The following is a 13,023-nucleotide window of genomic DNA, read 5'->3' as shown; positions in this document are numbered from 1 at the left end:
TCTACAGAAGAGGATGCTGCTTTTCATAGAAGAGGCCCAGAAAGGCTCTAAGTACCCAATTAGTAAGTACAGAGAGCAGAAGCCTGCCGGAATCAAGACAATTAATTAAGAAACCATTTACCAAAAAGAGCTGAGCCTCCCACTCATCCGTGTTCAGAACAGTTACCTGCAGCATTTGCCTACATCAAATGGCCAAAATCTGCATTCAAAACAACCATTTGCCTGGCAAAAATCCCTACTCAGAGTGTTGGGCAAGCAACAGAATTAGAAAAGGGCCTGACTTAAAGGACCTAACTCTCATTCACCACAGTGAAGTCTATCTACTACTTACCTTTCAGGAAAGCCTGTGGATAGGCCCCTCCCCAAGCCTTACAAAAAGCCCACAGGCAATCCTTACATTCAAAGGAGAAACCTTCCGGTAAACAGATATACAAAAAACACAAAGCAAACCCATATGAGCAACATGCCTATATAAAAGCAAGGCAGTGAATGTTCATCATACACTTGAAGAAAATCAACAGTATCAAAGAGAAAGACAAGGAATTTTTTTTTAATTCAAAAAAGAGAAAGACTAGGAAGAACAAACAGAAATTACTCAACAGAAAACAAAGATAATGCAAGAAACAGAAAAGAACTTAAAGAATTATAATCAGAAAGATTAAAAAGTTATTCTATTAAAGAAAGCTGCTTTGAAAAAGGAAAAAATTTAAAAATAAGTAATTTTTAGAAGTAAAAATTTGACTGTTAAAATTTAAAAATTCAAATAATCAGAGAGAATCTTCATCCATTTGGGCTGCTATAACAAAATACCTTAGATGGGTAATTTATAAACAACAGAAATGTACTGCTCGCAGTTCTGGAGCACCAGCAGTCCAAGATCAAGGCACCAGCAGATTCAGTGTCTGGTGAGGGTCTGTTCCATGTAAATGACACCTTCTGTATCCTCATACGGCAGAAGAGAAGGGAGGCTCCTTAAATCCCTTTATAAGAGCACTAATCCCATTTATGAGGGCTGAGCCCTCATGATGTAATCACTTCCAAAAGGTCTCATCTATATTATCGTATTGAGTATTAGGGTCCAACATATGAATGTTGGTGGGACACCAACATTCATATCATAGCATAGAGCAAACAGAAGAATTCCACTTATTGATGGAACAAAAAGTAGGAAGGCCACCGAGGAGATATGACAAAAGATAAAAAGATGGAAAACATGAGATAAGAAAGAAAACAGAAAAGAAGGTCAAATCTGTAAGCTCCAACCTCTAACAGAGTGCTAAAACAAAGAATACAATGAAGAAAAGATATGAGAACATTGTATCAATCAAAAGAAAATCTTAGTTTTGAGATGGAAAGGCCCACCAAAGACCAAGAAGGATAAACTTTCAAAGGACCCAAAAACAGATGATGCTGAGATTTTACAACAGTGCACCTAAAGAGAAAATCCTACAAGCTTCAAGCAAGTATCTAGGAAGAAACAAGAATCACACTGATGGGCTCCTTGGTAGCATTACAATATGCTCGAATTAGATAACAGAACTATGCTTTCAAAAATCCAAGGCAAAATATATGGACATAAAATAATTATGTTCAGCTGAAGTGCCAACTAAGTGTAAGGGCAAAAGAAAGACATTTTCAGTCATATAAGGAGTCAGAAAATGTACCACCTGTCCATCCTTTCTCAGAAAAAAAAAAATACTTGAAAATAATCTGACCAAAAAGAAAAGGACAGTCTGGCATCCTAGAAACTGTGTAATAAGTTCAGTTGTACAATGAAAAGAAAACCTAAAATGACAAATGTGAGTAGGTTCAGAAAGTAATCCATACCATAAGCCAAAGAGGACAAGGAAAAATGTCCTCAGCCTATTATACAAATGTCTGACAAAGAACATAGACATTCTTTATAAGAAAAAGTAAAGGGCAATGAGAAATTCCAGGGGGGAATGCTGTCCAGGAAGTCCATGGTTTAAAAATTAAACAGACCTAAATGGATCACAATTTGGATAATTAATGGACTATACAGAAAGATCATCTGTTTGACCTTGATATTTAGAACATTATTTTTAACAGACATGGGTTGAATATTTGGCATATCATTTTCACTTCTCAATGGATGTGAACATACTACATCGTTCTCTAGGAAGTATTTACATAGTAATAAAATTATAAATGCTACTTATAGTTTCCAATTTCAAAAATAAACTCAAAATCCAAGGTATCTCACAGTGTAATCTACAGACATCAGAATTACCTGGAAATGTTATTTTAAACTTTATTTTAAACCTAGATCCCATCTCCAGACATTCAGTAGATCAGGTAAAAGGCCGAGAGATCTTCATTTTAATAAATTCTCCAAGTATAACTTGTGCACACTAAATTTTGAGAGTCACAGTTATAAAGCAGTAATCTCCAAAATTTCTCATTACACCTTATCAAAAAAAAGACTTTTGAACACCTACCTCTCGTATACAGTATGTATGTTTATTTATAAATTGTATGTTATATGAATGTATACTTTGTATATTATAAATATGAAAAATAGACATTGTAAAGCATGAGGAAAATGACCTAACAATAATTTAATATATGCTTCTGTTTAACGAAGAGAAAAGTAAAAATTATGGATAGGTTTAGAAAGTTTTAAAAAATAACAAATAAAAGGAGGGGAGAATAAAGAATCATGGAAATGACAATTGAAGTCCCCAGGCTTCTCTAGAAGGCTTATTCTACTAAAAAAACAGAGGGAGTCTGAGTAATCACATTTCATCTCAAAAATGACTGAGGAAGTAATAAGGGTACTTCAACAAAAGACTTAATTCTGATCATCAGAAGGAAAGAAAATGATTGATGAGTTAGACATATAAGCCACATGAGAAGAAACTGATTATACTATTTTAAGTGTTCATAATAACCAAAGATGGTAAAATTAGACATACTCAGGCATGTATCACAGATTTTTAACAAGTCAAATTTCAGACAACACTGGAATGATCCCAGGACTAGAGACTCCAAAGGTGAATATAATTCAAGTAATGAAAAATGATATTCAGATTTTAGGATCATGATTCCAATTTTTAAAAAAGGAAAAGGTATCCGTATGTTTAGCTTCTCATTTAAGAAGTATAATGAAATCCATTTACTAGGAAAGCAAGTGTTTTAATTGTTGTGCTACGTGTCATGGGAATACCATATACCAAATGTTTGATAGGAAGAACCCAGGATCATTCCACTGTTTCTAATGACCAAGAAGAGGTCCAACAATCTACAGTTTAAATGGGCAGGTCCTACAGGATAATATGGAGTGCTAAGTAAAATCCCTTAATCTACTCCAGAACACTTAGTCTACACTGGCAAGATCATCCCAGGCTTTCAATTACACACTGCAATTATCTTAGGGGAAAACTGAGTCACGTCTAGTAAGTTCCCTAGAGAGGCAGTCTATAGAGTAAAAAGTCAAACAACAGGGACTTCGCCGATTTTTAAGGTTGAACTGTAACAGCTCAAGACACATACACACAGTATTTAAGACATAGTTTTATCTCTTAACTACACACTCTCCAAATACGTCAGAATATGAACAGGAACAGGGCCTACCTGTACTTGGTGAACTGGCACCCTTCATAATCCAGCAATTTTAATTTCCGGCTCCACATTTATTTAGACATTAAATGAATCTCTTGAGGAGATTAATGACAAGCGTTAACTTTAATAATGAAGTGAAACAAACTCAACACACCAAATACTCATGAAAAAATAATTTGAGAGCTCACCTTTCCACAACCAAACTGACCACTTGTGTGAGATCTGGGTTTGTCACCTGGAGACGTTTCCACAAAGACCATACAAATTCTTTATCAGCCTTAAAGAAATAAAAGAGAATTTAGATGCATTGCTTCACTTAGTGATAGTGAAATAAGATACTATATTAAATTTTAAAATGAAAAACCAATTACTTGATCCCTAGTTGTATAACTACACCAACTGATTCTCTTTAAAGGTATGGGGGAAAGCTTTATTTTCAAAAGTTATTACACAGGTAATCCACATTCACTTTTACTATTTCTATCACCTATATTTTGGGATACAACTGTTGAAATGCTAAATATGGAATTAAATTTGCTCTAAAAGGAAACTTCCCTCACTGCTGCCCCATTTTCAGCTCCCCTTTTATCAAAACTCCTTGAAAGAGTTGCCTGTAATTACTATGTCTCTTTCCTATCTCCCATTCACTCTATAATGCTTCCCAGTAAGATTTTCCTCCCCACCATTATGATAAAATCATTATTCAAGTTCCTCCATATTGTCAAATCCAAAGGACAATGGGTAGTTTCAGTCCTTATTACCTAGGTTAGTTGTTATTAACCTTGGCTGACAGGAATCCCTTTTGGGGAGCTTTTAAAAAATAGGGACGAATTAGAGATTCTGATTAATTGGTCTTAGGTTAGATCTAAGCATCACTATGTTTTAAAAGTGCCTTGAGTGAATCTGTGCTCTCTGGGTTGAGAACCACTGCCCTGGGTGACCTTATATCAGACCCATGATTCTAAATACCAACGCTACCCTGAGACTCGCACATTTGTATCTAGGGTCATTTCTTCTACTCTTAGGTCCAGACTGCATATTCAATTGCATATTCCATAATTATCTCCAACTGCATATTCAATAATTCCACTTGAAAACCTAATAGATACCTTAAATTTAACTTGTCCAAAATAAAATTATTGGTTCCTTACCCTCTCACAAATCTGCCCCTCTCCCTCGCAGAAATTGATACTGCCATCTATTCATTTATTCAAAGATCTAAAACAGTAGTGTCCAATCTTTTGGCTTCCCTGGGCCACAGTGGAAGAAGAAGAATTATCTTGGGCCACATATAAAATACACTAACACTAACAGTAGTTAATGAGCTAAAAAAATTGCAAAATAAATATCATAATGTTTTAAGAAAGTTTAATAATTTGTGTTAGGCCGCATTCAAAGCCATCCTGGGCTGCATGCAGCCCACCCGTGAGCTGGGTGTTAGGGTTAGGTTGATCTAAAACTTAGGAGTCAATCTTGATTATTCTTTTTTTTTTTTTTTCCTGAGACAGAGTCTTGCTCTGTCGCCCAGGCTGGAGTGCAGTGGCACAATCTCAGCTCACTGCAACCTCTGCCTCCCAGGTTCAAGTGATTCTTCTGCCTCAGCCTCCTGAGTAGCTGGGACTACAGGCACGCACCACCACACCCAGCTAATTTTTGTATTTTTAGTAGAGATAGGGTTTCACCATATTGGCCAGGCTGGTCTCGAACTCCTGACCTCATGATCTACCTGCCTCAGCCTCCCAAAGAGCTGGGATTACAGGCATGAGCCACCATGCCCGGCCAATCTTGGTTATTCTTTTCTCCTCACACTTCATATCCAATCATCAACAAACCCTACTGTCTTTATCTACATTATAGGCAAATTCTGACCACCCTCACCACTTCTACCACTATCACCCTAGTCCAAGTCAATTCCGTCTCTTGCCCAGCTCTCCATCATGGTCTCACAGCCTTACAACTCAAAACTCTCCAGTGGGTTTCCATCAAATTAGGCAACTAATCCAAACTCTGTGTCAAGGCTACAAGACTCCATATGGCCTGGCCCATATACACCTCCCCAACCTCATCTGTCTCTTTCCTCCTTGCTCACACAGACGTTCTTACTCTACTTGCTCTACTTGAACCAGGGCCAATGCACATACTGCATCATCCATCACATTTTCACAGAGTATTCCCTCACTTCATTCAAGTCTTTACTTAAATCTTAAATAATATCTCAAGTGAATTCTTCCCTGACTACTATCATAGTCACCAAAACTCCCAAGTCTCTAGCAACCACTTTTCCAGTTACAATTTTGTTTTCACAGCATATTTCGTTTAATAATCCTGTATGTTTAGTGATTTCATTTTACTTGTGTGGCAGATATCTCAATTTCTGTCTCCATCATCCGTTCTCTCTTTTTGGTTAGAGAAACAATTCTGCCCAAGTAACAGACCGACCTCTCTTGCCTTATGGGTTATATACTATGTTCTGTCAATGAAATATAAGTGCTGTTGGAAACTTAGAGGAAATCTTAAAATTAGACTTGTGTCTACCCATTGTCAGAAATATTCTTCCCAGTCTGTTGTTGCTTATTGACTTTTTTGAAAAGCAAGTTATTAATTTTACATACTCAAATGTATCCATCTTTTCCATTATGGCTTATGGACTTCATGTACCAGTTAGAAAAGCCTTCTCTATTTCAAGATTAGAAATGTATTTACCCATTTCTTCTTCTGGAATTTTTGTTTTTTAGTATTTTTTAATTGACAGATAAAAATTGCATATATTTATGGCATACAACATAATGTTCTATGTATACATTTTAGAATGGTTATATCAAGCTAATTAACATAACCATTAGGGCTGGCAGAGTGGGTCACATCTGTAATCCTAGCACTTTGGGAGGCCAAGATGGGAGGGGATCATTTGAGTCCAGAAGTTTGAGACTGGCCTGGGCAACACAGTGAGACCCCCATCGCTACAAACTTAAAAATTAGTTAGTTGTAGTGGAATACACCTGTAGTTCCAGCTACTCAGGAGACTGAGGGTGGGGGGATCGCTGAGCCCGGGAGGTCAACGCTACAATGAGCCATGATCGTGCCACCATACAGCCTGGGCGACAGACCAAGACCCCATCTCAAAAAACAAAGAAGAGGCCGGGCGCGGTGGCTCAAGCCTGTAATCCCAGCACTTTGGGAGGCCGAGACAGGCGGATCACAAGGTCAGGAGATCGAGACCATCCTGGCTAACATGGTGAAACCCCGTCTCTACTAAAAAATACAAAAAACTAGCCGGGCGAGGTGGCGGGTGCCTGTAGTCCCAGCTACTCGGGAGGCTGAGGCAGGAGAATGGCGTGAACCCGGGAGGCGGAGCTTGCAGTGAGCTGAGATCCGGCCACTGCACTCCAGCCTGGGTGACAGAGCGAGACTCCGTCTCAAAAAAAAAAAAAACAAACAAACAAAGAAGAAAACATAACCATTATCTCATACACCCACCATTTTTTTGTGATGAGAGCACTTAAAATTTATTCTTAGTAATTTTCAAGTACACAATCTATTGTTATTAACTATAACACCATCCTGTACAGTAAGTCTGGTGATATGAAAAAAAATTCTTTTGTGAACAATAAAATGTTACAAATGGATTGTGGAAGTACATTATATATGAGTTTTGTGAGTTTTTTAGTTATTTAAATGCCATATTATGTTCAATTTGGATTACAACTAGAATTACTAAAAAAAACTTTCATACACAAAAAACAAATTCCCCCCCAAAAAAACACAGAACTAGTTTCCAAACTGTTCCAGACATTAATACAAGGAAACTATTATCAATCACTCATATTCTCTTTATATTTTCCCTTCAGGCACTAAACGATGTTCTTTCTAAATAACAAAAATAAAAACCTTGGCCAGATGTGGTAGCGCACCCCTATAAGGCTGAGATGGACAAATGGCTTAAGTTCAGAAGTTCGAGACCAATCTGGGCAACACAGGGAGACAGAGACCCCATCTCTACAAAAAATACAAAAATTAGCCTAGCGTGGTAGCACACACCTGTAGTCCCAGCTACTCTGGAGGCTGAGATGGGTGGATCCTTTGAGCCCAGGAGGTCAACACTGCAAAGAGCCAGGACTGCACCACTGTACTCCAGCACTGGTGACAGAGGGAGACCGTCACAAATACAATGAAAACAAAAAATAAAAACCTAAGACTACTCATTATAAAATTCTTTTTTTTTTTTTTGAGACAAAGTCTCATTCTGTTGCCCAAGATAAGAGTGCAATGGCGCAATCTCAGCACACCTTCACCTCCCACGTTCAAGCAATTATCCTGCCTCAGCCTCCCATGTAGCTGGGATTAATGGTGCATGCTGCCACACTCTGCTAATTTTTGTATTTTAGTAGAGACTGGGTTTCACCATGTTGGCCAGGCTGGTCTCAAACTCCCAACCTCAAGTGATCCATCCACCTCGGCCTCCCAAACAAACTACTGTCATTATAAAATTCTTTATTCTCAGGCCAGGTGCAGTGGCTCATGCCCAGCACTTTGGGAGGCCAAGGCAGGCAGATCACAAGGTCAGGAGTTCGAGACCAGCCTGACCAACATGGTGAAACCCTGTCTCTACTAAAAATACAAAAATTAGCCGGCGTGGTGGTGCACGCCTGTAATCCCAGCTACTCAGGAGGCTGAGGCAGGAGAACAGCTTGAACCCGGGAGGCAGAGGTTGCAGTGAACCCAGATTGCACCACTGCACTCCAGCCTGGGCAACAGAGCGAGACTGCATCTCAAAAAAAAAAAAAAATTATTTATTCTCACTATGTAACTTCCAAACAGAATCAAATAATAATTTTTAAAAATATATAATCAAAATTAAAAATGTAGTGGAGTTAGGTTCTAAATTAGTGAAATAGGGTATTAAATGTTATGGATGCAAAATTACCCTTTGGAACACCCTTGAAAGATTCCTTAGGAAAAAGCTACATTTGGAAGCTAACCTACTACTCTCAGTAAGTGCAATGCAGACAGCTTTTCTTCCCTCATTGAAATTAGTCACTTTTTCTTCAGGTAAGCATTATTTATAGTTCATTTGCTAATCAGGAAGCCATATTGTTTTAAAGTTTAATTAGATAATACAATCACTTAGAGTGGGATGAGATGCTGATATTAAGAGAAACGTCTGATTACTTTCTATTACATGCTTATTCTGAGGCATTCCAATGATGCAGAATGGTATGGGGAATTACTCAAACTTCACCAAGCACACATCATTGAATTCCCGTAAGTGGAATGTGAAAGCAAAACAAATTAAATGAAGCTACTACTTATGACAATGGACTAATTAGCAGTGTTCTTTTTCCCAAACTATATGTTTCAAGCATTGTTGGGTTCTGAAATTAATTTACATCTGGACAGCATTTTTTAAAGGAACAGAACTGAAAAAATATCAGCCCACACAATGTTAGGGAATGTATTTTTTCTGAAAATATATGTATATGTGTGTGTACTTACTAGGTTGAGATACAAAACGAATTTTACTTCGAGTTGTAATTTTCAACAGTTTTAATGTTACATATTCTTGGGTACTGTCATTTCTAGCTAAACAAATAAGCAGGAGAATACACTTTAAAAGATGTAAAAGTGAATATTTAATCACCTAAATGCTTTTTTACAAAACAATTGGGAGTTCAATTACTCTTTTTCCCCAAGATTCCCCAAGAACAGGTGTCTCATTTGACTAAGGTTTTTATGGTGCGGGATACTGCCTACAATTATAAGAGTATTAATATTACAAAATCTAAGAAATCATCATTCCAGACTCTTATGACCATCTCTGTATTCTCATATTTGCCAAGAGTATGTCAATCATTTTCCTAGTCTATATATGTCCTAGGTCACAAAAGCCAATACCATGTTTGGAGCCGCATTTTAAAAAATGTAAGTGTTTGCGGGAAGAGGTTCGTCAGGCTGTTTCGAACAGACTGACTTCCTTAACCAAGTCATTCATAAAAAAGTAAGTATCTTAGCTCCTTAGCCATCTAAAGGCCTAACTATGTGGGGAGGAAGAGGTGGGAGGAAAGAGAGTGGAAAATATGCCAAAGAGTGTCTTAGATTAGGACTCAGAGTAGTAAAGGGTTCACATCTTAAAACTCTCCAAAGGGTGAGGGCTGCAGGTGACAAATGCTTCAATTTATTGTTGCCATTTATTTATCCCTTTGCTCCTTACCCAACGAAGAACAGAAAAATGGGAAAATCAAAAGTAGGCACCACATAAAATGTCCCAACCTTGTTCAACCAAAGGCATATTCGATTTGAAGATGGTCCCATTTTTACACCCTCTACTCAGTCAGCAAGGACCTATAAAATGGGCAAAAGAATTCAACAGAACAAACTATGAGAGAATGAATTTCTGTAGTCCCAGCACTTTGGGAGGCCAAGGCGGGCGGATCACGAGGTCAGGAGATCGAGACCATCCTGGCTGACATGGTGAAACCTCCATCTCTACTAAAAATACAAAAAATTAGCCGGGTGTGGTGGCGGGTACCTGTGGTCCCAGCTACGGGGGAGGCTGAGGCAGGAGAATGGTGTGAACCCAGGAGGCGGAGCTTACAGTGAGCCAAGATAGTGCCACTGCACTCCAGCCTGGGCGACAGAGCGAGACTCCATCTCAAAAAAAAAAAAAAAAGAATGAATTTCATGAATTGTTTTATTAAACTGATGATACTGTTCACAAAGTTACTTTGATATTCAGCAGTTCCTAATTGGTTTCTACCTTGAAGGCAGAGTGACTTAAACATCTACCGTTTAGTGAGTTTCCCACATCCAATCTCCCAATCCTATCTGAAGGTTTTGGTAAAATCAAAAGAGATGATGGTACGGATGCAAAACTAAAGGAAAATTCAATCTCTTTAAACAGGAGTATAGTCAAGTCCATCCTTACAAAAACTCTACAAACAGGAAAGTAATGTTAATGCAATTGATTTAGCAAATGTTTTTCACTGGCACGATCACATGAAAATGGGATTTCTCACTCAAGGACCGCGGAATTACTATAGCTGGTTAGTAAGTACCAAGCATTATCTATTGTAAGTTCCCTGCTCTGAGACTTCCTAAACGTTACTGGTCTGTGTTTACAACTTCAGTTGGGGTAAAAACAAAGCCAAGTGTGGGTTTGAAATTTTAAAAACAGGCTCCTTCATCGATGGATTTTACTTTAACAAAAGTGTTTACACTTTCCTGTTCATTTCAACTAGTGGACTACATGTCACTCCTGGGCCCCAGACAGGTATTGGCTACAGTCACCACCAAGAACTTGGGCTTTGTGGGAACGGGAGGGGATGCGACTGCGAGTATCCAAGTGACCAAAACCAAACACGGGCGCGGAGGCGAAGCCTGTCTGGCCGCTGTCCGGAAAGGGGCAGGGGCCCGGGGTCGGGGAGCCGGGCGCAGCGGCGTCTCTCCAGCCCCCGGCCGCGGGCTTAGCAGGGTGTGCAGCCGCGAGGGAGCGCTGCCGGGCGGGGCGGGGTAGGTCCCAAGGCAGAGGGAGAAGGGTGCGCCTCCCCAAGGGTCCCGGCCCCGCTGTGGTGGGGAAAGGCCGGCTGCGAGAGTCCTCGATACCTGACACAGGGCCAACTCCTCCTTTAGGCTGCTCAGCTCTTCCTCCAGCAGCTGCGTCCGGGTCACCATCGCCTCCTCTACCGAGATGCCCTCTAGCCGTCTGGACCCCATGGGCGCGCTGAGGAGGGGAGCATGAGCCGGAGCTGCCCCACCAGGCCCTCGCCGGCCCCCTGACCCTTCTTCGCCCAGCCAGATTTTATCACTTTTGTCCGCAACCACCTCCCGCGCTGCGCCGGCAAAACCCGAGGCCTCGCTGCGCACTGCGTGTACCTCAGCTCCCCGCCCAACACGTGGGGACCTGGGGCCCAACTGTCGCGCTTGGGGCGGAGGGTACGGAGAGGGAGGCGAACGCGCCGCCATGGCTGCAGCAGCTAACGGGTCAAGTTCCCTGTTGGAAACTCCACCTCCCTTTCCCCAACCCGGCGAGCCCGGAACGCTGAGCCGCGCATGCGCGAGTCTTTTCCCGCCTTGGCCAGCGGTGTCTCGTGTTCTGTGGCCCTGGCCGGCTTCCCGCGGGCAATGCGCCCAGCGCGAGCGTTGGGGTACGCACGCGCCGTGGCCCGAAAGGGTGAGGCCGGTCAGCCGGGCGGGCCATCCCGAGGTCCTGTGCCTGAGTCCTTGGCCAGGATCGCCTGGATTTCCCGCCTACCTAAAGCCCTGCCCGCCACTTCCATCCCACCTCTTAAAGCCTTCCTTGACAAGCCCCAGCCACAAATGATCCTTAACTGTGAAATCCCTCTCCTTCAAGGTCCCTGCCAACTCGTGCGTCACGTTTCATTGACCGCCCTGGAGTGTCAGTTACACGGCTAATCTCTCCAGCGCTATTGTAAGTTCCTTGAGGATCAAGGCATAAGTTTTACACTTAAGTGTTTTCTTCACACCCCTTGGCAAAATTGCTGTAAGTACAGCTGACATCCAGCTGACTAATGTCAAGGAGATGTGGAAAGCCTTGTGCTGAGCTGGAACTATCAGGCAGGTTTCGAACTTGAATGATGATCCTTTGTACACCCTTTGTCTTTTGTTTTGCAAGAGTCATGATTTCCTTTGTTTTTATGTCAGCTTCTTAATGCGTTGGCTGGGTATCAGAGGGAATGTAGACCACATTGCTGAACAGTTTGGGTCCTTGAAGCAGTTTAAAATCAGTAATTTGGAGCGTGGTTGAAGAAACAAGACCTACTTTATCTTTTGTTCTCTTTTTTTTTCTTTTTCTTCTGGCTTTCTTTATAAACTTCAAATAGGCAATAATCTTCTCTTTCTTTGCCCTTCAAATACTTTGTTACTATTGATAAGATTAATAAGCAAATGCATACTGAGCTGGCACCAGAACATTCCTGAAAGTTAGAACTGCCCTCTTCTTCAGAAAGGGTTCCAGAATACTTGGGGAAAGCTGAGATGGGGGTTGAGAGTAGAAGTAGAGAGATCACCACTTTACTGTTAACTTCATTTAATCAAAAAATCACTATCTGTGCATGAAAATCTAGTCAGGATGTCAAAAGATCCTCCCAATTAGAATCCTGCCAAGTCAAGCAAGATAAGTGGACTTCCTTCAAACCGAAGGTGAATTCCTCACAAAAATTTATAAAAGGGTACATTAGAAAAAGTATGTTTATAAACCTGTCTTAGAACTAGCTAACCTACTGAACATTTACCATATGCTGAGTCCAGTGTTAAGCACTTATCATATATGAACTCAATACATATGTCACCTTCAATTAGATTATTATCTATATCCATTTTTACTAGTGAGGAAACAGACTTGCAAGGTTACTGTAACTTCTCTGAAATTCCATGTCTGGCATCAGAAAAAGCTAGGCTTTGAATTCACTGAATTTCACTTAACTC

The 13,023-nt window shown here is 40.5% G+C and overlaps 1 protein-coding gene across 3 annotated transcripts in view; it reads right to left on the bottom strand.

Annotated features, from left to right (window-relative positions):
• Positions 1 to 11,610, bottom strand: part of CNTLN (centlein) — a 421,157-nt gene extending 409,547 nt beyond the window's left edge. For all 3 annotated transcript variants that reach the window (XM_033237412.1, XM_033237414.1, XM_033237413.1), the window contains exons 1-2: positions 11,182 to 11,610; positions 3,771 to 3,859 (exon numbers count right to left, since the gene is read on the bottom strand). In XM_033237412.1, the coding sequence (XP_033093303.1) occupies positions 3,771 to 3,859; positions 11,182 to 11,541 (449 nt within the window). In that variant the 5' untranslated portion in view covers positions 11,542 to 11,610. The remainder of the gene's footprint in view (positions 1 to 3,770; positions 3,860 to 11,181) is intronic.
• Positions 11,611 to 13,023: the final 1,413 nt, after the last annotated feature.

Source organism: Trachypithecus francoisi, unplaced genomic scaffold (assembly GCF_009764315.1).
Source record: "Trachypithecus francoisi isolate TF-2019V2 unplaced genomic scaffold, Tfra_2.0 Lachesis_group16, whole genome shotgun sequence".
In the NCBI taxonomy this organism is placed as follows: domain Eukaryota; kingdom Metazoa; phylum Chordata; class Mammalia; order Primates; family Cercopithecidae; genus Trachypithecus; species Trachypithecus francoisi.
Note: the sequence above shows the minus strand (reverse complement) of the source record. Positions and strands in the feature narration are given on the sequence as shown.